The sequence below is a fragment of the Glycine soja genome, chromosome 17 (assembly GCF_004193775.1).
Source record: "Glycine soja cultivar W05 chromosome 17, ASM419377v2, whole genome shotgun sequence".
Lineage (NCBI taxonomy): Eukaryota > Viridiplantae > Streptophyta > Magnoliopsida > Fabales > Fabaceae > Glycine > Glycine soja.
In genome coordinates this window covers 2,632,908-2,653,886 of record NC_041018.1, presented here as the reverse complement: position 1 = coordinate 2,653,886, position 20,979 = coordinate 2,632,908, and the positions used below count along the sequence as shown (strand labels likewise).

The window sequence follows — 20,979 nt, the reverse complement described above, 5'->3', positions numbered from 1 at the left end:
AATATTTATTTTAAAATTTTAGTTTTTTAAAATTTAAGTATTTAAAATAAAACAAATATTAAAAAATATTAAATAACATTATGTTAGTTTTTTTATTTCATTTAAAAAAAATAAAATTCAATAACATTATTAAAACATTATCTAATTTTTAAATACACAAAATATATTAAATAAAACAATATTGAAAACTATATAAAATATTTTAAACAAAACAATGTTAAAAAAATATATAACACATTAAATAAAATAATATTAAAAATATATACAAAATATTTAATAAAACCAATAACAACTAAAACTAATAATATTTATTTAATAATTAAATAAATAAAATTATTTATATTTTTTTCAAAAAATTAAATAAAAAATTCTAAAAGAAACTTTAAACGTAAAAAAGGATACAACTTCAATGTCGTAACATATAAAAAGTAAAATAAACTTATAAATTTAAAGTCGTAAGATAAAAACAACATATACAATTTTAAAGTCGTAAATAAAATAAAATTTTATAACTTCAGTTAAAAAAATAAAAAATAAAAAATTTAAAATCAATCCACAAATTTAAAATAATAACACTTATTATGACTGATGGTATTTTATAATAATTTAAAATTCAACCACAAATAGAAAAAAAAAAAAATTGTCCCGTTTGATAAAAAAAAACCCGTGAAACGGAGTTCACAACGTTACAGGGAAACTACTACCTCACTGCCTGCAATCTTAATAGTTCAATTGAAATTTAAACTCTCTCATTTTTTGTCTCTCTTTTCATTGCCAGAGCCAATTCCATCTGATGTCTTCAAAAAACGGCACATTTATAGGAAGGAAGCGCGCCGACAGTTGGCAACACTGTATTCCTATTTTTTTTTTTTCTAGTTTTGTTTTTATTCTCTAACTTTTTCATAACCTCTTTCGATTGAATTTTTCGTCAAACCGTGTCTCAAAAACATGGTTTTAAATTACTAAGTTTAGTATCTACTCGGTAGCTCAGTTGACTCAACTTATTTTAGTTTAAGTTAACCGTGTTAAAATTTGATAAAAAAAAAATAACGCTTATTAACCTAGTTTTTTCTTTATTAATAGTAAATTAGTGACTGATTTTGTTCTATGGACGACGCCTTTGAACACGTTTTTCTTACCTAATCTATTTCTACTTTAGAGACAGTTGTGCTCGATTTATGGATACTTCTTCACCGACACTTTTTCTGGGGCTTTTTATTTATTTAATTGTGAATGGTTATAATATAAAAAGAAATGAGTGTTTTTATTCGATATTTTATTCTTAAATCAGTTTCATTTATAGTACTAATACAAAACGTTCAGTAAAGATTCATTTTCAACCTACATACTCTTTATATATATAAAAAAAATGGTATTATAAGAAAATCTAAAAAGATAAACTTAGAAATTTTTAAAACTTTTTTTAATTAAAATTAGAGTTTTATTTCAATCATCAATATACTAACTTTTGTTATATAGATAGTTGAGGTAATAATTTAATTTTAACTAAATAATCTCAAAAGTATTTAAGGTACTAAATTTTGTCAAGAAAAAACACTCGCAATATCAGGTTTAATAAAATGAACCTTCTATATTTAATTTATTGTTTATTTAATTTTAAAATGGAAAGAATTTTCATTTGAAAAACGTGTTTTACGCTCCCCCTTCACGCACGCGTCTTTATTTAATAAATAAGATTGACGTAATAAATATTCGTTCATAAAGGACCTACCGTTGCCCCCCTTTTTTGGTTTTGGGGGGTTATGTTGCCTAATAAAATAAATTTATCTGGCATTAATTTTAACCTCTACTCATGTTGGCTTGGTTTTGCATTGATAGCCAACAAATTTTATGTCCTGAACTAATAGTAAATAGTTTTTCTATAGCAGGATGGAAATTTTAAGAGAAAAGGTTATAATTTACGAAAAAATCTACATTTGAAAAATTCTTATGCATAATTTATTTTTATTTTATTTTACTAAAATGGATACTTATATTTATCTTATCTCATAAAAATAATAGAAATTTGAATTATGATTAATTCAACGTGAAACCTTGTCTTACTCGTCAGTGAACCTCTCATTTATTTTTATTTTTTTGCACGGCAAAAAGGATTTTTAAATTAATAACAAGTGACATTGTTACAAGTAGTTACAATAGCCACAAACAATTAAAGTAATAAGAATCCAATAAATAAAACACAATCGGTTCAGATATTGCCTTATACAGTGAGCCATAATAATTTAAATACCGCTCCCCTGCATAATCTCATTAATCCCTATCTGATATGTTTGCAAGCAGAGCCCCACACATACAATGATGAGTCAAACTCCTTGATATTGGCCTTACACCATGACCAAGATTTGTATCTTACTGCTTCAAATACCTCTTCTAAATTCATAGTCTTCATGTTGAATTTTATTGCATTTCGATGTAGCCAAATCTCCCATACTACAGCTGCCAATAATGAAATTGTTTCCGTCGGTAATGAAACTTGTCTGTTTATTATTAAAACATCTTAAATAATGATTTTGGCAACTGTAATACAATGACATTATAGCATGTCTTGTCTCTTTTGGTTGCAGGATTGGATATAAAAGGTAGAATGTGCACCAACTTTTCCATATAGTTTAAAATTATGTATAGCCAATTCTTTTATACCTATATTTTTATTTGTCAAGAAATTGGGTTCAGCCAAATGAAAAAAAAAATGGAGGTGGGTAGGACCAGTGCACCAAAATAAGTGAGAGATATGCTGGGTATCTCAAAAGAATGATTCCTTATAATGATCCTGCCCTATTGACCAGTATTAATCTATGCTGATAGTTTGCCTTGGGACAATTGTTTCTTTCCACTCTCTGTTTTAAAAGAGGAAGAGGCACACAAGTTGTCAAGTATGGGAGGCAAGGTGAGAGTGACACTCCTAAAATATGAACTCCTTCCCCATCAATCAGAATGAGTTTTCAATTAAATTTTAATTTAATCTGATTTAACTTTTTATAATTTTTGTATACACTGTTTGAACCGTGTTTATAAATAAACTGTATAAAAACATTATTATAACTAATAAGGTTGAATTCGGCAGAAAAGATTAGTCTTCCAAACACCAAAACTTAATATTTAAACTTTTCTATAACATTAGCATCTAACTATGTTTAAAAGAGAATTGTCTTTAAAGAAATATGTTTGTGAAAAACAAAAAAAAAAATATATATATATTAAACTGAATGAGTTTATCTATAAAAAAATATTAAACTCTTCTATTCACATTATCATTTGCTAGTTTACATTCTTCATTAATAATTTTATAATTTATTCTCTGACATTGCCCTTATATAATTTTTATTAATTTTTAATTGAATATACAAGTAGATAGATCAATCAGCACTTTAGGGTTTCTCAAATTAACCTATTTGAATTACTCTTTTATTAAAGAATTTTAGTTAAATGCATTAACGTTTACCAATTGTTCTTACTTATTTTTCTTCACTTTTGCAATTTTGCTTTAAACATCTCAACGCTTAAGTGTGAATGTAGTTAAAAGAATGAAGCCATGTGCCTCTACAACGAAAAAACTAAAGCAACACATATATGAAAGGAGTTATGTGTCTCTTTGATAGATACTAATGTAGTGTAATAGATGTGATACTTACTATTTAAGAAGTGATTATTTTGTATGTACTCAATACTCTCAGTTTATAAATCTGAAAAAATAGTCAACATCGATCCATATTTTCTAACAGATTAAATTAACCAAGAAACAAAGACTGACTTGTTTAAGTAATAGCTTAATTCTCTTTAAAAAAATATTTTAAATTTAAACTTTGTTTATAAAAAAAATCATTAAAACAACAAACCCATCATATTATAGATTTTCTCAACATAGAGATTAACTTTTCCAATTGATACATGGGGTTGCCATTTAAAAAATGTAATCAATATATAACAAAAAAAAAGGTTATGGTTAACTAACTAATAAAAACTTGATTATATTTTTATAAAAGGCTACATCTATTTTCCAATCCTACTCAAGTTAAATAGAAATCGATAAAAATGAAATTTTAATTTGAAGTTGTGGTTTCGAATTTACCGCCTAGTTAACTAGTTTATGAATGTAAATCTCATTGCTCTTTGCCTTTAAAAAAAATGTGAATTTTTCAAATGTAAAAAGTATTTTTTTTCCTGATAAAATAAAAATTTAAACTCAATAATCCACTCGACATTATGTTAAAACTAAGAACAAAAAATAAAAGAGGAGTTTTCATATATATATTTATCTACATTGGAAAATACATTTACATTCGAAACCACAACTTCAAATTAAAATTTCATTTTTATCTATTTCTATTTAACTTTTGTAGGATTGGAAAATACATGTAGTCTTTTATAAAAATATAATCATGTTTTTATTAGTTAGCTAACCATAACCTTTTTATATATTATATATTGATTACAAAAAATCAAAGAGGAGTTTTCATATATATGTTAAAACTCAATCATCTTGCTGCTGGTTTCATTGTAGTATATATATATTTTTATATAACTTATCTATAAATGTTTACCATTCAATCTCAAGCTTTTTTTTCTTCTTGAAAATAGCCTAACAATATTTTCCTTTTATTTTCTCTACTTCACACTTGCTTTAAGCTAATTTTACTTGTTTACATTTCCTTACCAACCCTATAGAAAGGTGATGTTGAGCATGACGAAAGAAGGCAACGGAAAGAAGTTCGTTCAAAGAAAAAGACACAAATAAAACAATCACTTTTTGAATAGTGTGGTTGAAAGAATGGAATGGAAGTGGAAGTATATATGTTTATCATGTACTGTAGCTAAGACAGTGATTTTGAATTTAATTTAATTTTTATTTACTAAATTTGAATACATATATTTAATAGCAAATTTTTTTAACATGATGTATTTTCTTAATTTCAAACTTATGTTAATTTAATTGTACATTTTTGTTTTTAATTTTTATCTATACTTTTATAGTAGTTATGTTTAATTTTAACTCCAGTAAAAAATGTTTAATTTTAACTTTATTCAATATTTAAAAAAAAGGTTAATTTAAAAAATTATAATTATAACTTGCAAGAGTATATACTTAATTAAAGTTTAATAAGAATTTTTTTAGGATTCCTATCAAAAGAATTTTTTTAGGATAGGATAGTAATAGAAATTGAAATTATAAGTTGCTAGTGAGACAGTATAAACAGAGAAATGAAACTACCTAAATATTTTAAGTTTGCAGGCTTTTTTTTTTTTATCTTAGACAATTTAGGCACCGTCGGTCATCCCATTCTAAAAGTTTAGGTATCAAAAGAAAATATGAACTTTTACACATTCATATTGTTTTATTTTAAAAGCAAGAGTGATGAATAATGATTGATTGATTTGTAGCTGTAGTTGCCCCTGTTCTTTTTTCAGAAAAGCTTAAATCAACTATGTATTTTTAAAGGATCAACAGTAATGACATTTACAATTACCTACTAAAGACCTCTTTAAAGTGGACCTTTGAACAACAATAAACTCTGTCCCTTTATAAGATTGGCTTGCAGAATAAAAAACATTAATTAATATAAGCAATTCACCGATTTAGCAAGATGTACAGGGTCCTTTGCCAGGCCCCATGTATAAATAAAATTCAAGCAAATAAAAAAAATATAAAGTGAGAACAATGTGAAGAAAATTAATAGTTGATGAGCTGAATCGCTTAGTTGGCGAATTTTTCCTCTCTTGCCTTAGAAACATAATAAATAAATAAAATCTATTCTGAAGCATTGCTTGTGTGTGTGTTTTGAATTTTCTCTTCCCGTGAATGATATCTCTGTCACCAAGAACTGAAATATGAAAGAACCAAAATCACATTATTACTAAATGCCAAGATTTTTCTGGGATATTATATGCAAAGATTTAATAATTTTGACGTTTATCGTTAATAATCAATTGAATAGGTCGTGATAGGGGCTTTTGCACAACCACGTGCAGTTTGAACCCACATCTAATAACTAAGCTACAAAAGCACGTGGGTTCTGATATTTCAAGGTTTGGCAGGCCCTAACATAAACAACTCTTATCTTTTTGGAGGAAGTGATTCGACGACCGTAGTTTAAACTCAAGTGAAATAATTTAGTCTGAACCATCAGATAATTTTATAACCTTTTCGTGGCAATTTATAACTTCCACTTTGATTTGATGATAATTAAGGAAGGTTCTTTCCTGGGCTAATCAGAATCATTTTAATTATCTCTATGCCAAACCTTTTTACTTTTTTTTTAGAATGAAATTTGTATTATATGGTAATCTTTCCGTAACATGTTCGCCTTCATGGCTTCATCTCATAAACAAGTAAACTCGAAAGGGAAAAGAATAGGTGATGAGGACATGTTCAAGAGCAAGGGCAAGGATCCACTTGAAGGATTTGGAGGACCTATGACAAGGGTTAGAGCAAGGAAAGTCAAGGAAGCTTTTCAACAAGTGTTGTCCATACTATTTGAATACAAGCCCAAGTTTCAAGGAGAAAAGTTCAAGGTTGTGAGTTGTATCATGGCCCAAATGGAGGAGGACTAAATGACACCACTTTATCTCAATTTTAGAGTGTTTAGTTTGTCTAAATAATGGCACAATCCTTGTAAAGTTGGCTGACCAAAAATATGTTTTGGGTTAATCAACTAAAAGGGCTTTAGTTAGGTTTAGTTCAAGTTGTAATAAGGGCCCAATTGGCAACCTAGGCATCAGCCTTTTGGGAGACCAAATGGTGGCTGACTTGTTGGCTGTTGGGGGTGACTTTTGGTTGCCACAATTTCAGTTAGACTCAGCCATTAAGTTTTTTTTAATTCCCTAGGTTAATGGCATTAAGTTATTTTAATTCTAGGTTAGTGGGTCATTACTAAAATCTGCTGTAAAGCTTCTATATAAGCTGAACCATTTTATCAATAAACACAAGTTGAGTTTTATTCAGAAAATTAGAGTTTATCTCTTTTATCTTAGTGAGAGTGATTCTCCTAAATTCTTGAGTGATTCAAGAACACCCTGGCTGTATCAAAGGACTTTCACAACCTTTGTGTGTTGCCCTCGCTGGAAAGAGTGATTATTTCCTTCCTTTCATCTTCACCCTTGTTCTTTCAAACCACAATTCCAGAAAATCCACCTCTGCCCAGAATTATCTCGTGGTCATAACTCCCATTTTACGCACTCAAATTAAGTGATTCTTGAGCCTAAATTGACTTTCAAAACGAGACCTTTCACCTCGTTTTGGAATCACCTCATTTGGAGCCCTGTAGCTTCAGTTATTGTCATTTCTATATTTCTGTCCAGCCACCACTTAACCTACATTTTACCATCCCATTCATCCATTTTATGCCAAGAACCACCTTATTAAGACCCACGAAATTAACCACCTTATTTTCCATCCTTTCCTTAATCAATTTTCGCATTTTCCATCAAGGTTTAATCCTAGACGATCCTAAGTCAGCCCTTGTGCCATGAGGGTTCATATCAATAGGTTATATGATTTCTTCAGGTTTGAAACTTAACAATGTGATTATAATATGATCACTTTTTATTAATTTTAGCTCTGTTCTTTTTAAGGCAAAAATGGTAAAAGAGTAAAAAGACTTACAAATGTTGATATCGTGTGCATAGTTGGCAAGCATACAGCAAAACAAAAGTAATACCTGAAGTTTGGAAGTTAAAATTCTAATATTGCTTTCTAACCTTGACACAATTTTTTAGATAGAAAATCAATATTTGAGCTCCAGTCTAATTTATTCATTTTCTAAATGCAAGTTTGCAAAAAGGTACTGGTATTACATATTAGCATGGATGCTTAAGGCTTGAGGATTCAACTATGTCGTACTTTTGTTCACAGAATTTTCTCACAGCATCATTTTTCAGTGAACTCCTCTATGAATTGTGGTAGAATACACCTGTGAAAATACTCTAACATTAAGTTAACGGTACAAAGATGAACTAGTATTAATGGATAAATTGGAATGAAATTAAATTACCTCAATCTTGATCATCCCGTTTTACAGAAGTGAAACTAGATGTTTTGATCTAAATTTTCCTTTAAAAATAATATAAATAGAAAAAATATAATGTTATCATATCTTTCCTCCAATAATAGATAATTTTTTATATTAGGTGTTATCTCTATCTCTATGCCAGAAGATAAAATTTGTCTTTCTCCTTATTAATTTAAATTTGCTAAATTCTCTAGATCCGGTTAGCCTATTATACCAGCCACTAAATATGAAGGCTTATCCAATCCGAGTAGGAGACCTTTGAAGCAAATAATAGTTTGAAGGTGGTTATCTAAGTCTTTGAGCAAATCAAATAAATAGCATCTTGCTGCATCCAATGTCAACTGAAGCATAACAGTTTCATTGACAATTATTATTATTTTTATTTCTGTTCAATTAGTAAAAATGCTATTTGTGCAGGCTCAGAGTACCTGGCCCTATTGCGAAGGTCTTTAAACTGATTAATTCATGACATGCTCGTGGCAACCCTTATGACTGAAGGATATGTTTGTAGGATCTTTGTTTTTATTATTTATATATTTCCATCATAAACTATAAACTTTATATGAAGAAAAAGTCTTTATCGCTGGCAGATTAGAACTTGCACTGACTTTAATGCTCTCATTTCAGTTCTGCTTCTGAAGATCATCACTTTGCTGTTGAACTTGGGAGCCGTTGAAGCTTGAAATTTGTTAGAATTGGAAAGCTCACTTTTTTCCCCGATATATTGGAAAACTCACTTTGAGTATGTAGATGAAGTTTTACGATTATTTTGATTCCGATTGATTATTCAGATCAAGTTGTATTCCAAAAATGGAATAAGAGTATTCACTATTTCTTATTTTAACTAACATTTTGACAGGTGCGGTGCTTGCTTGTATTCCTTTGATGAAGTGATTTAGGATTCTGATTGAATTTTTAGATATAAAATAAATCATGTTAAAGCTGTAGGAAAGAAGAGATTGCATAAGCAACACCTTCCCATTGCAATTCAAATATATATTTTGCAGTTATACATATAACTATTTTTACGCTTGAAAACAGATCACACATTGGTTTGTTTGAAAAGAATTGCATGTTTGATAAAATGACAATATATTGTTAATTTATCCATATAGTATACATTTTATCACCAGAGGCAGCAGTATAAAATCCTATCACTATATAGATCACCAGAGCCAGAGGTGAAAAGTATTAAAAAAATTAAGTAAAATTTATTTTATATATTGAAAATATATTACTCTGCATAATGTGGGACATTATCTATAACTGTCACCTACTATTTTATGAGGAAAAAAACCATGAACTGAAAGGATAAATCATGAACGGAAAGGTAAAACATTTCACTAAAATAATTGTTTTAAAATAATTTAAATGATAATTTATAATTTGATGATAATATAAAACTCTTTTTACATCTTAGGGCATAGAAATTAAACTCATATTTTATGAATATGACTTTTACATCATATTTAACTTTAGTTGTAATTATTTATATTTATTTGTGATTAAATGAAAAAATCAAGATAAATCTTTTGACTTATTTATGTGTAATCATTATTATCTTCTCTGTGCTAAATTAATCATCACTATTTATTTCTTATTTATTATTTTAACTTATATAATTGACAATTTACTTTAAAAAAATTAAAATACTTGGAAAAAATTACTTTCTCTTATAATTTTAGAATTTTTTTAAATTATTTTATAAAAAAATTTAATATAAAATTATTTTCTACTGCTTACTGATCTTTTTACTTAACTAGTTTAATGTTTATTTTCTTTTATCTAGATCAAAACTTATTTTTATCTTAAATAAATAGTATACATTTAATAAAATGACAAAAACAATAAAATTCAATTCAAAATTTATTTCAATTTTTCACATGATATTTAAGAAATGAAGATGATTGTTTTTCATAAAAGTGTTAAAAAAATTTAACTTAATTTACATGATAAAATATATAAAATATAACACGAGGGGTAATTCTTTTATGAAAGTAAGTAGTAAAGCTTATGCTTAATTTAAGAGAAAAACATAACTAATGGGATGAATATTTTTCATGAAAGTATGAATGACAAATTTAAGCTTAACTTACAGGATAAACAATTTACCTTAAACCACTTTAAACTTTGAATTACTTGAAATAAATTATAATCTATCATAATCTTTGAAAAACTTTTTAATTATTATGATAATTTTAATATAATTTTTTTCTTACTATCTTTTGACATAATTAATTTAATGAACTTTTTTATCTAATCAAATTTTATTTTTCTCTTAATTAATTAGTTTACTGTTAATTAAATTAAATAAATTAAAATAATTCAAAATTTTGTTTCAATTTTTTCCCATGATAGATCCACTTATTCCAACCATTAGAGTAAGTGGATCCCTTCATTTATATATATATATATATATATATTAAATGTAATTTAAGATTTACGTTTACGTGAACTTCCAGGTTCATTATCTCGAGAAGAAAGTTGAAACGTTTTGGTGATAACAAGTTTATTTTTCCATTACAGAAAGTCGCAGCCATAAGAAGGGAAGCGGGTTAAGGCTGCGACTTAAAAGCCGTTCGGCAATATTATCATTATTTGCTTTCATCGTATCAACTAAAATAATTTAACAAAGAAAATATGGTACCATTTAATCTTACTCCATCAGAAATTGCATCTAATCTGTGTCTAGATCTCAGGGGAAGAAAGTCGCAGCCATAAGAAGGGAAGCGGGTTAAAGAACACTAAAACTTGAAGATAGCAGCACCACTTGATGGCTTGGAAGCAAATACATAAAGGCCAAGATCGTTCTTCTTAATAACGCCCTTGTCTATTCTAGACTGGTAGAAACATTCCTGCATTGGATGTAAAGTTCAGCATTGACAACTTGTTAGCTCCAAATCTCCAACGATTAATTAGGAATGTCAAATATAATATGATAGCAAACCTTCAAATTAAGGATAAATTGTGGAACTATGCTCTCTTTCACCAAAGCAACAGCACAACCACCCCATCCAGCTCCAGTAAGCCTTGCCCCAAGAGCACCATTGTTACGACAAATATTTACAAGTTCTTCCAACTCCGGACAGCTGATTCCATGAATAAAGAATATATCAATTTTAAGTGCTGAACAAGGAAACTAAATTTTACAAGTATTCTTCATTCTGCTATTTTCAAGGTTGAAAAAGCTCACATGACAAATCATGCCTTATAAAACAATCCTTCTAGAGGGAACCAAACGATTGACTATGCATACAATTTAAGAGTACTGTTGTCTGTAAGTCAATACCTGCATTCATATAAAACGCTGCAGCTATGATGACTCTCGTTCATAAGGTCACCAAGCTTCTTTAGCATGTCCTCGTCACTGAAAATAATTGAGTAGTTAACATAAAAGAAACCTACAGGTTACTTACAAAAGAATTACAATATATGCAAACTATGGGATTAGTCCTCAAGGATTTTTTATGAAAATAAAGAAAACTCGTTGGAAGAAATTCAGAGTGGTCCTCATCCAATTTACAACCAAGACCAACTCTATACTGCAGACTGCAAGCTACATTGTATAGTAGTAGGACATGGAACAATAACATTTTAATGGGTTTGCTGGATGTCTTACTGTCACATTTAAATGAAAAGCTTATAAACCAAGCATATAATATCAATATATTACAACAAGCACTGTAGCATAGCATCATGTTGCTATCAGTTAATGTCTACAAGTGAAAGCAAATGGAATGGTTGCATGCACCTGATAATAGAAATGTAAAATCAGAGTTTCAAACTCCATTCATCTGTAACTGAAATTTTCTAGGGTTAAAATTACTCTTCAACATTTGGCTCTTATCCCTTTGCACTATCAAAACTCAATCAATTCTTCTAGAAGCTATGAACTCCTAACTTTTAAACAATATGAAAATGTTAATGAGAATTACATTGAAAACAAACAACACAGATGCATAGCTACATAAGATAGATCCAAATGACTCACCTTAGATTCGAAGATACGACATCCTTGAAAGCATGAACCCTCTTGGCTTCTGAATACACATGAGCAGCTCTCTGGAAACAAAATGTGTCAAAATTAAATAACAGCATATAAAAGGGATAATGCATTACCTGTTAATACTTTTTACCAATGGATATGCTTATTGGCAATGGTGAAATACAAAAGCACAAGAAATTTATAAATTATTTCCCAATTGGAGTATGTCATACATGAAACCTTCTAACTAAATAACAAAATGTGCAGTCCGGATATACTAAGTACTAAAACTATCCAATCAGCAATTGTCACATGCTTATATAGGTGGGATAAAAGTAACTCCACCGCTGGGCTTAAATAAAATCCAGTGATATGAACACTAAACCAGTAGTGCTTTCTAATTAGTACAGAAGTACAGAACAAGAGAAAAGACTAATACCATTTAAAAATGTATTTTTTTTTAACCAAACTGACAATAAATAATATATTCAGATCTTGTTATGGTTATACAAATAGCGGTAACTTCGCTAATGAAGCTTAAAGAAATAACCTGATGCAACTTGTATTGCTTTGCAACTTTTAACACTTCTAAATAAGCTGCATTATTGTTCAAAAATGAAGTCAGCTTTTCCCCTGTAACTGCTTCAATTTCTTCAGCTGTATATGGTTCTTCCTTCAAATATTCCTGTACCAAAAGGAAAGTTTTTATAACGGGGTAAAGGTTTTAGAATTTTACAAACACAAGAGAATATTAAAGTTCAAAGAAATCCATATCAATTGAAATGAAATGTTCTCAATACAAATAAAAAGATAGTGTCACACAAGGCTAATTCTAAGGATGACATCATACGAGGTACAATTACCTTTACAGCAAGTACAGGATCAGATGAGTTATAAATACCAGCAAATGATACGCATAACCCTTCAACATCAGACAGTGTGCTCACTTTTGATATTGCCTCTTTTGGATCCATCCCTAGCTTTATAGCGAGCACAATCTGGAAAATTTCACAACAGTGTTTTTAGATAATTAATATAATCGACAAACCAAAAGGATCTGCAAGTTGTTGGTCTGCCTAAGCAACTAGCTTTTGATGCAAGCACACATACATGTGTATAAAATGATTAAATTCAACATGAAAGTACCAAAAACATCTTAAATGAACAAGATTTTTCTTGTTCAATTCAATAATAGAAATAGGTAAAATAATTATTGGATTACAGTATATGAAAAAAATTAAAAAAATGCCACTAGAAGTGAAGTAGGACAAGTGGTTTTGGTAGTTTGCAAGAAGTCATAAGTTGGTTCAAATCACCGTCATCTCTTTGCAGCAAACAAACAAACAAAAAAGACACTACCGTCATCTCTTTGCAGCATACAAACAAACAAAAAAGACACTACCAAACTATTTACGCATTCTCATTCAATAAATGTGTACCCTAACAGGTTATATATCACTCAAGAAATAGTAATTAGGGAGTAAGTACAAGAGTAACATTATTTAGGTTGAAATGTACTCACAGAAGCCAAATGGCATTCAACAACCCTATTATTATAATTTGTGGCAGCAGTAACAGCCTTTTGAGACTCTGCCAAAGAATGAGCTATCACAAAAGTCCCACCAGCAGGAAGTTGCACATCTGTTGCACGAATTGGGTTGAAATCAATCAGTTCTGCAAACCCAGTCTTGGCCATGACAGAGATTGCCTGCCAAGTAAAACCAAATAAAAAGATTTTAGTCCAGGTAAAATGTCAGAACATCTGAAGAAGAGAAGCACAAATTGGATAATAAATCCTATATACAGTACAAAAAATTTAATAAAAAGAATCTGATGAGAACCAGTTGGAAGCAGATAATGCATCAATGGACAATATGATGCAACATACATCTACAGTGAGTGACTATCATTTTCAAATTGTGGCCACAACAATGGTATCCTACAATTAATCATCCTTAAATCATGGAAATTAATCAAACTATTTGCATCACTTCCTACCCAAAAACAACTCATTTTAAAAATCAATATTTTATACAATGTAGAGCTTGTGTTTCAAAATTCATACTTTAAAAAATTGTACAGTGAAATCAAGTAACAAATAGTAAAATATATTTGACACAGTTCAGTTCTGATTGATGGATTAAACAACACCATATGCACATGTTCAATTGTTCACCTGAGACATTATAATTTGAATGTTAGTTATAAACATTGGTCAATCAGTGCCAATCAACAAGAAGCTATAGCATAGTAATTATGAGTGTCATCCCATAGGAGATATGGAGGAAAAGATCATATTTGGATAGGTAGTTGACTAGTTGGGACATGTTCACATAAAAATTAAACTTAAAATGTCTGTAATAAAAGATGTGCACAACCTGATCCATCCCACCAGATTGAGTCCCAATATGTCGTTCACAATCACATGTAACTTGTGCAAGTTCTTTCTGTCAACAATATATGATAATTTGTGTCAGAAACAAAATAAACAACAATAAAATATTTTTCAAAAAGAGATGCATTCAATAAAAGCACTGTAGTAAATTGTCCATCTAAAAGGTACAATAAAAGATGTATCTTAGATGTCTACAAACAAAATTATAAATTTTAGCTTGTTTGAGTAATGAGAATAACAAAATTCACTAAAATAAATAAATCATGGAAGCATAGAGATTTATGAAACATCAACTTCAACATCCACAAATAGTTTGAACTAGGAATTAGATCTGACCTTCCAAGGGTGAATATGTGAAATTCCAGTAATACCATCATGTCAGTGGTGAACTGATATTGAATTTTGATATACTGTTAAATTATTCCACTTCTAAAAAATTCAACTTTTTTTTTTCTATTGTTACTTAAATGGCACATAAAATTCCAGCAATAACTCCTTATCATAACTCTGAATAATTAATATAAAAAAAATCTTACAAGCTATATATGCAAACAATTTATCCATTCAATGCTCAGCAAGAGCTTAACAGAATTTGCTCCACAAAGCACAAACTATTACACACACACTAGTGCTTGCCAGTCCAAAAGGCGTACCTTTGGGAAGTTCACATCAAAAGCAGCCATAATAGCAATTGTGGATGAGCAGACAAACGCTGCAGAGCTTGATAGTCCAGAACCTGCAAAAAAAAAATATTGCTCTTTTCCTTTTAATCTATTGCCATCAACGGACAAATTGTCATCTCTAATAGAGAACCAGATATAATGATCAACATTAACTTAGAGGTAAATTTGCATGTCCTTAGCAGCACATTTCTAATGAACTAATGAACACACCTGTCGGCACTGTTCCATCAACAAGAACTTCAAGTCCAACAGGTTCACCAACATTCACTCCTTTCAACTTTGCATAGTCATGGAAACCTTTGTACCTACAGCAGTTACAATATCAATTAATACTGAATTGAACAACAATGGTATACACTCTTTCTTGTTCACCCAAAAAAGGAAATCACCACATCTATCCATAAGCCCCTTCATTCGTATATAGCAGATCATTTAAAATTCCACACTACAAATGGTAAATGTATCATTAAAATAACTTGCAAGCACTCGTTTTCATAATTTAAATTTGAAAAGTAACCAGTATGCACATTAGTAATAATTCGAATGACAAACAATCTGTATAATCTCGATAGTGTTAACCAAGGTTCATTAAGCAGAATTATAAGACTTCCTACATATGATAATCTTAGAAAAAGGAATGTTATTCTCCAAGATGTGGCCTATGTGCGTCCTTTTTGTCTTGAAATAGAAGAATCCTGCTCTTGACAACTCTTTTCGCACCACAAGCTGGATGTTGTGTGGAAAATTTGTTACGGATGACTCAATTTGAAAACAGTGCTTCCAGCAAATTCAGTTGATCATTTGAGGTAACAGTGGATGTTATGGTGAGGAGGAAGATCAATTTTATGTGCCTACAAGAAACTAAGTGGACAGGTGAAAAAGCGAAAGAATTAGACAACTCGGGATTTAAGCTGTGGTATACGGGAAAAATCAGATCAAGAAATGGGGTAGGGATTATTGTGGACAAGGAGTGGAAGAAGGATGTCGTGGATGTAAGAAGAGTAGGAGATCGTATCATAGTCTTAAAATTGGTAGTGGGACAGGACACCTTTAATGTTATTAGTGGGTACGCACCTCAGGTTGGGTTAGCAGAACACTTTAAGGTAAAATTTTGGGAGGATCTAGAAGGGGTACTTCAGGATATACCCCAAGGAGAGAAAGTTTTCCTATGAGAGGATCTCAATGGACATGTAGGTAGCGTGGCTAGAGGTTTTGAGGGGGTGCATGGGGGTTTTGGCCTAGGGGAGATGAATGGGGAGGGTAAATCCATCTTGGAGTTTTCGGAGGCTTTGGATCTTTCTATAGCCAATACATGGTTTAAGAAAAGAGAGGAACATCTTATCACTTACAAAAGTGGAGGGACATGTTCTCAGATAGATTTCTTCCTTATCAGGAAGTCTGATAGGAAGTATTGCTTGAACTGTAAAGTTATCCCGGGAGAGAGCTTGACTACCCAACATAGAGTTTTGGTTATGGATGTAAGAATTAGAGATAGGGCAAAGAGAAGAGGTCCTCTGGTAGCACCAAGGATCAAATGGTGGCACTTGAAGGGTGAGAAACAAGGAATCTTCCAACAAAAGATATGGGAGGGTTGGTGTGGACAATCACAAGGAAGTGCAAATGATATGTGGAACAAGATGTCCCAAGAGATTATTAAAGTGGCTAAAGAGACGTTGGGTGAATCTAGAGGTTTTGGACCTAGGGGTAAAGAATCGTGGTGGTGGAATGAAAATGTTCAGAGCAAAGTTAGAGTAAAAAAGGAGTGTTTCAAGGAGTGGTCTAGGTGTAGAAATTCTGAAACTTGGGATAAGTATAAGATAGCTAGAAATGAAACAAAAAAGGCGGTGAGTGAGGCAAGAGCCCAAGCTTTTGACGGACTATACCAAGCTCTAGGAACCAGGGACGGAGAAAGATCTATATATAGGCTTGCTAAGGGTAGAGAGAGGAAGACTAGAGATTTGGATCAAGTAAAGTGTGTTAAGGATGAAGAAGGCAAAGTCTTAGTGCATGAAAAAGATATCAAGGAAAGGTGGAAGGCGTATTTCCACAACTTATTTAATGAGGGATATGGATATGACTCTAGCAGTCTAGACACAAGAGAAGAGGACCGGAACTATAAGTACTATCGTCGGATTCAGAAACAGGAAGTAAAGGAAGCGTTGAAAAGAATGAGTAATGGTAAGGCGGTGGGGCCAGACAACATACCTATTGAAGTGTGGAAAACTCTTGGAGATAGAGGTCTTGAGTGGCTTACCGAACTCTTTAACGAAATTATGAGGTCAAAACGTATGCCGGAGGAATGGAGGAGAAGCACGTTAGTGCCAATCTATAAGAACAAGGGGGATATACAAAATTGTGCAAATTATAGGGGAATCAAGCTCATGAGTCATACCATGAAATTATGGGAAAGAGTGATTGAACGGAGATTAAGAAAGGAGACTCAAGTTACTGAGAATCAATTTGGTTTCATGCCAGGAAGGTCGACCATGGAAGCGATTTATTTATTACGGCGGGTGATGGAGCAATATCGCATGGCCCAACAAGACTTGCACTTGATTTTTATTGACTTGGAGAAAGCGTATGATAGAGTGCCTAGAGAGATTTTGTGGAAAGCTCTAGAGAAGAAAGGGGTTAGGGTTGCATATATTCGAGCTATCCAAGATATGTATGATAGGGTATCGACTAGTGTTAGGACACAGGGTGGAGAGTCAGACGATTTTTCCATCACAATTGGTTTACATCAAGGGTCAACCCTTAGCCCCTACCTTTTTACCTTAATTCTGGATGTCCTCACGGAACAAATCCAAGAGATAGCGCCGAGATGCATGCTCTTTGCAGATGACATAGTCCTCCTTGGAGAGTCGAGGGAGGAGTTGAATGAGAGGTTGGAAACTTGGAGACGAGCTCTAGAAACACATGGCTTTCGCCTAAGCAGAAGCAAATCGGAGTATATGGAATGTAAGTTCAACAAAAGAAGGAGGGTTTCTAACTCAGAGGTGAAAATAGGAGACCATATTATCCCTCAAGTCACACGGTTTAAATATCTTGGGTCTGTAATACAGGATGATGGGGAAATTGAAGGGGATGTGAATCATCGCATTCAAGCAGGATGGATGAAATGGAGAAAAGCATCGGGGGTGTTATGTGATGCAAAGGTACCGATCAAGCTAAAGGGAAAGTTTTATCGGACTGCGGTAAGACCGGCGATTTTGTACGGAACAGAATGTTGGGCGGTCAAGAGCCAACATGAGAATAAAGTAGGTGTAGCGGAGATGAGGATGTTGCGGTGGATGTGTGGTAAGACCCGACAGGATAAAATTAAAAACGAAGCTATTAGAGAGAGGGTTGGAGTAGCGCCTATTGTAGAGAAGATGGTGGAAAATAGACTTAGGTGGTTTGGGCATGTAGAGAGAAGACCGGTAGACTCTGTAGTGAGGAGAGTAGACCAGATGGAGAGAAGACAAACAATTCGAGGCAGAGGAAGACCCAAAAAGACTATAAGAGAGGTTATAAAAAAGGATCTCGAAATTAATGGTTTGGATAGAAGTATGGTACTTGATAGAACATTATGGCGAAAGTTGATCCATGTAGCCGACCCCACCTAGTGGGATAAGGCGTTGTTGTTGTTGTTGTATTTGAGGTAACATGCCTGTGGGATGGGTTCTAGAATGAGGAAAGAAAGCTGGTATGTGGTATGGTGTGCATGTGGGTGGTGTATTTGGAAGAATAGAAATGCATGTATTTTTAGAAATGAGGATTTTGATGCTTCAGTGCTGGTCCAGAAAGTTAAGTTCGTTGCTTAGTCCAAGTTAAGGCAGAAGTTTAAATCATTTGAAGCCGTGCCTGCTAGATGGGGAAGTCTTATAATTCATTTGCTAACGTTTGATATATGACAGGCTTTGGCTGGGGTATAGCAGTTTGGGCTGAAACATACATTGCACATTACAATTAATCTGAGGGGGAAGTGGGAACACATCACTGTATGCGAAGTAGTCAGATGGGATTTTGGGTTAATTGGTATTTTTGTCATGCATGTGTGATAAATAGCCATTAACCTGGGGATGATTTATACATGTAACTGTATTGTTTGGTACCACTGGTAACGGTTCATTAATACAGTATAATTGATTTTGCTGATTTTTTTTTTTAAAAAAAGTAGAACAAACACAAAGCGCATACATCTAACTAAGCTTGCAATTATTATAACCTTAAAACAACCAAGGTAATGGCAAGAGAAAAATGAAATAAACTCACCCACATATAAAATAATGTCCCCATTTGTGGTTCTTCAAGTCGATTTCCTGCATGAAAAACACAACCAAAGAATATCAGATCAAATTACCAACAAAACATAGCACGATCTTATTGACAAAATGAATCATAAAGAAAAAAATATTAAACACACATTTCTGAAAACGGTCTTCATTGTTATACAGTAGTATTTAAAACAAAAAAGGATTGGAGGATCCACCTGGAGAGGATCGGCGGGATAAGTACAAAGTGAATATTTTTCACCATTCACGTTAGCTATCTTGAGAACCTTTTCCGCCTCATTTTTCCGAATCGCCACGATCGTGTCTTGCCGAATTGCCATAGGCAGCACCGAATAACCTTCATAATCAATGTGCTCCCCAATCAAGTTCACTCTTCCTGCACCGCAGAAACCAAAATAATCGTGAAACACCGCAATATTCTAATCTCTTATCATAAAAACTAAACAATTAAGAGAGAAAAAGAAATAGAAAATTTAGAAATTGAGAGAGAGAGAGAAGAACCAGGTGAGCGAGCGAAGATTTGAGGATGATGACCGAAGATTTCGACGAATTTGGACTTCAAATTATCGAAACGAAGCTGAGCTTCTTCGAGTGCGGAACCTCCGCCATAGACGGGTTCTAGGTTATTGTTAATCGGGATAGGAAGCTCCTCGTGCTTCGCCATTCCTCTTTCGGAATTCAACTCTGCAAACTCTTTCTCTTTCTTTTCTTGTCTCCTCTATCAGCTCGTTGTATTTCTGAAGCGTAACGAAAACAGTTTTTAATAATATGCCATTTAATTCTGTAATTATTGATTACTAGCAATAATAATAGCTAAAAAAAGGAGAATGTGTTTACCTTTATTCGGACTGTTGATGATATGATTGTCCTTGCATTACAAAAACGTTATTTGGATAGCGAACCATGATGATGACGATTGAGATTTGGAATTTGGAAACAACCCAAGATAGCTATTACGTGGCACTGACTCGTCTCATTCGATAGAAACCTTCTTTTCTATTTTTTTTTTTTTACTCTTGCTATTTACTTAACTGATTCATTGAGATTTTAATTTTTTAAAAATATCTGATTAACAAATCAGGAACTGCCAAGTGCCAACCCTGATAGAGATTGACAGAGATTGTAGATCTCGCATTACCTTCTTAGGCAACATATTTCAGGTAAGACTGCACTATATCCGTTACGATCTTATACAGTAAATCTCTTGAATTTCGGATAAAAGTTTCAATCTTTGTTTTAAAAAAACAAGAAAAGTCGCTCTAATTGAAAATTTTTAATTATTAATCATTAATCAATTATACATTACTGCCGATGCATTAAATTCATCTGGGGGTCATAAAGAGTTTCAAGATTACATCAATTATTATTGTTAGAATATTTTATGAACAGTGTTTATCACTGTTTTTAGATTCCTCCATTATTATAATGCAAAGCTGTATGATTAGTATATGGCTTTATCATTTTTTTAGTCAACCATCTACGTCTTTGAAATATTACTTTCTCTTCTAAATAGTTATTGAAGTAAAATATTAAACGTATACTATTTTAATGATTTATTGATATTTTAATAAAGTTTATCAATTTAATACGAGTATGTATATCAAGTATGTATATA

At 31.6% G+C, this 20,979-nt stretch overlaps 1 protein-coding gene and 1 long non-coding RNA gene across 4 annotated transcripts; one reads left to right on the top strand and one right to left on the bottom strand.

The window, feature by feature from the left end:
- Nucleotides 1–8,184: 8,184 nt before the first annotated feature.
- LOC114391866 lies at nucleotides 8,185–9,043 on the top strand. Of its 2 annotated transcripts, XR_003662188.1 has the most exons (4): nucleotides 8,185–8,308; nucleotides 8,445–8,534; nucleotides 8,655–8,769; nucleotides 8,887–9,043. It is a non-coding gene; the product is annotated as an uncharacterized LOC114391866 (long non-coding RNA). The 2 variants fall into 2 exon arrangements; XR_003662187.1 differs by lacking the exon at nucleotides 8,887–9,043 and having other exon boundaries at nucleotides 8,188–8,308; nucleotides 8,655–8,885.
- A 1,456-nt stretch (nucleotides 9,044–10,499) lies between these two features.
- Nucleotides 10,500–20,326, bottom strand: LOC114393733 (galactokinase-like). Of its 2 annotated transcripts, XM_028355158.1 has the most exons (14): nucleotides 20,202–20,326; nucleotides 19,866–20,101; nucleotides 19,562–19,740; nucleotides 19,345–19,391; nucleotides 15,301–15,395; nucleotides 15,061–15,143; nucleotides 14,391–14,459; nucleotides 13,535–13,720; nucleotides 12,876–13,010; nucleotides 12,563–12,697; nucleotides 12,019–12,089; nucleotides 11,317–11,394; nucleotides 10,975–11,116; nucleotides 10,500–10,882 (listed from the first exon to the last, which is right to left on the bottom strand). In XM_028355158.1, exons 2-14 carry the CDS (start codon nucleotides 20,026–20,028, stop codon nucleotides 10,772–10,774), a joined length of 1,494 nt encoding a protein of 497 aa, XP_028210959.1. In that variant the 5' UTR covers nucleotides 20,029–20,101; nucleotides 20,202–20,326; the 3' UTR covers nucleotides 10,500–10,771. The 2 variants fall into 2 exon arrangements, with proteins under 2 accessions (XP_028210959.1, XP_028210958.1); XM_028355157.1 differs by lacking the exon at nucleotides 20,202–20,326 and having other exon boundaries at nucleotides 19,866–20,151.
- Between the last annotated feature and the right edge of the window lie 653 nt (nucleotides 20,327–20,979).

Bases quoted from the DNA above. Each gene is read 5' to 3' on its own strand.
- LOC114393733 (XM_028355158.1), bottom strand. From the start codon at position 20,028: ATGGCGAAGCACGAGGAGCTTCCTATCCCGATTAACAATAACCTAGAA. The intron at 19,392-19,561 runs GTGGATCCTCCA...TTTTTCATGCAG, and splicing joins ATCCCGCCGATCCTCTCCAG to GAAATCGACTTGAAGAACCA. The intron at 15,144-15,300 runs GTGTGTTCATTA...TTTTTTTTGCAG, and splicing joins TGATGGAACAGTGCCGACAG to GTTCTGGACTATCAAGCTCT.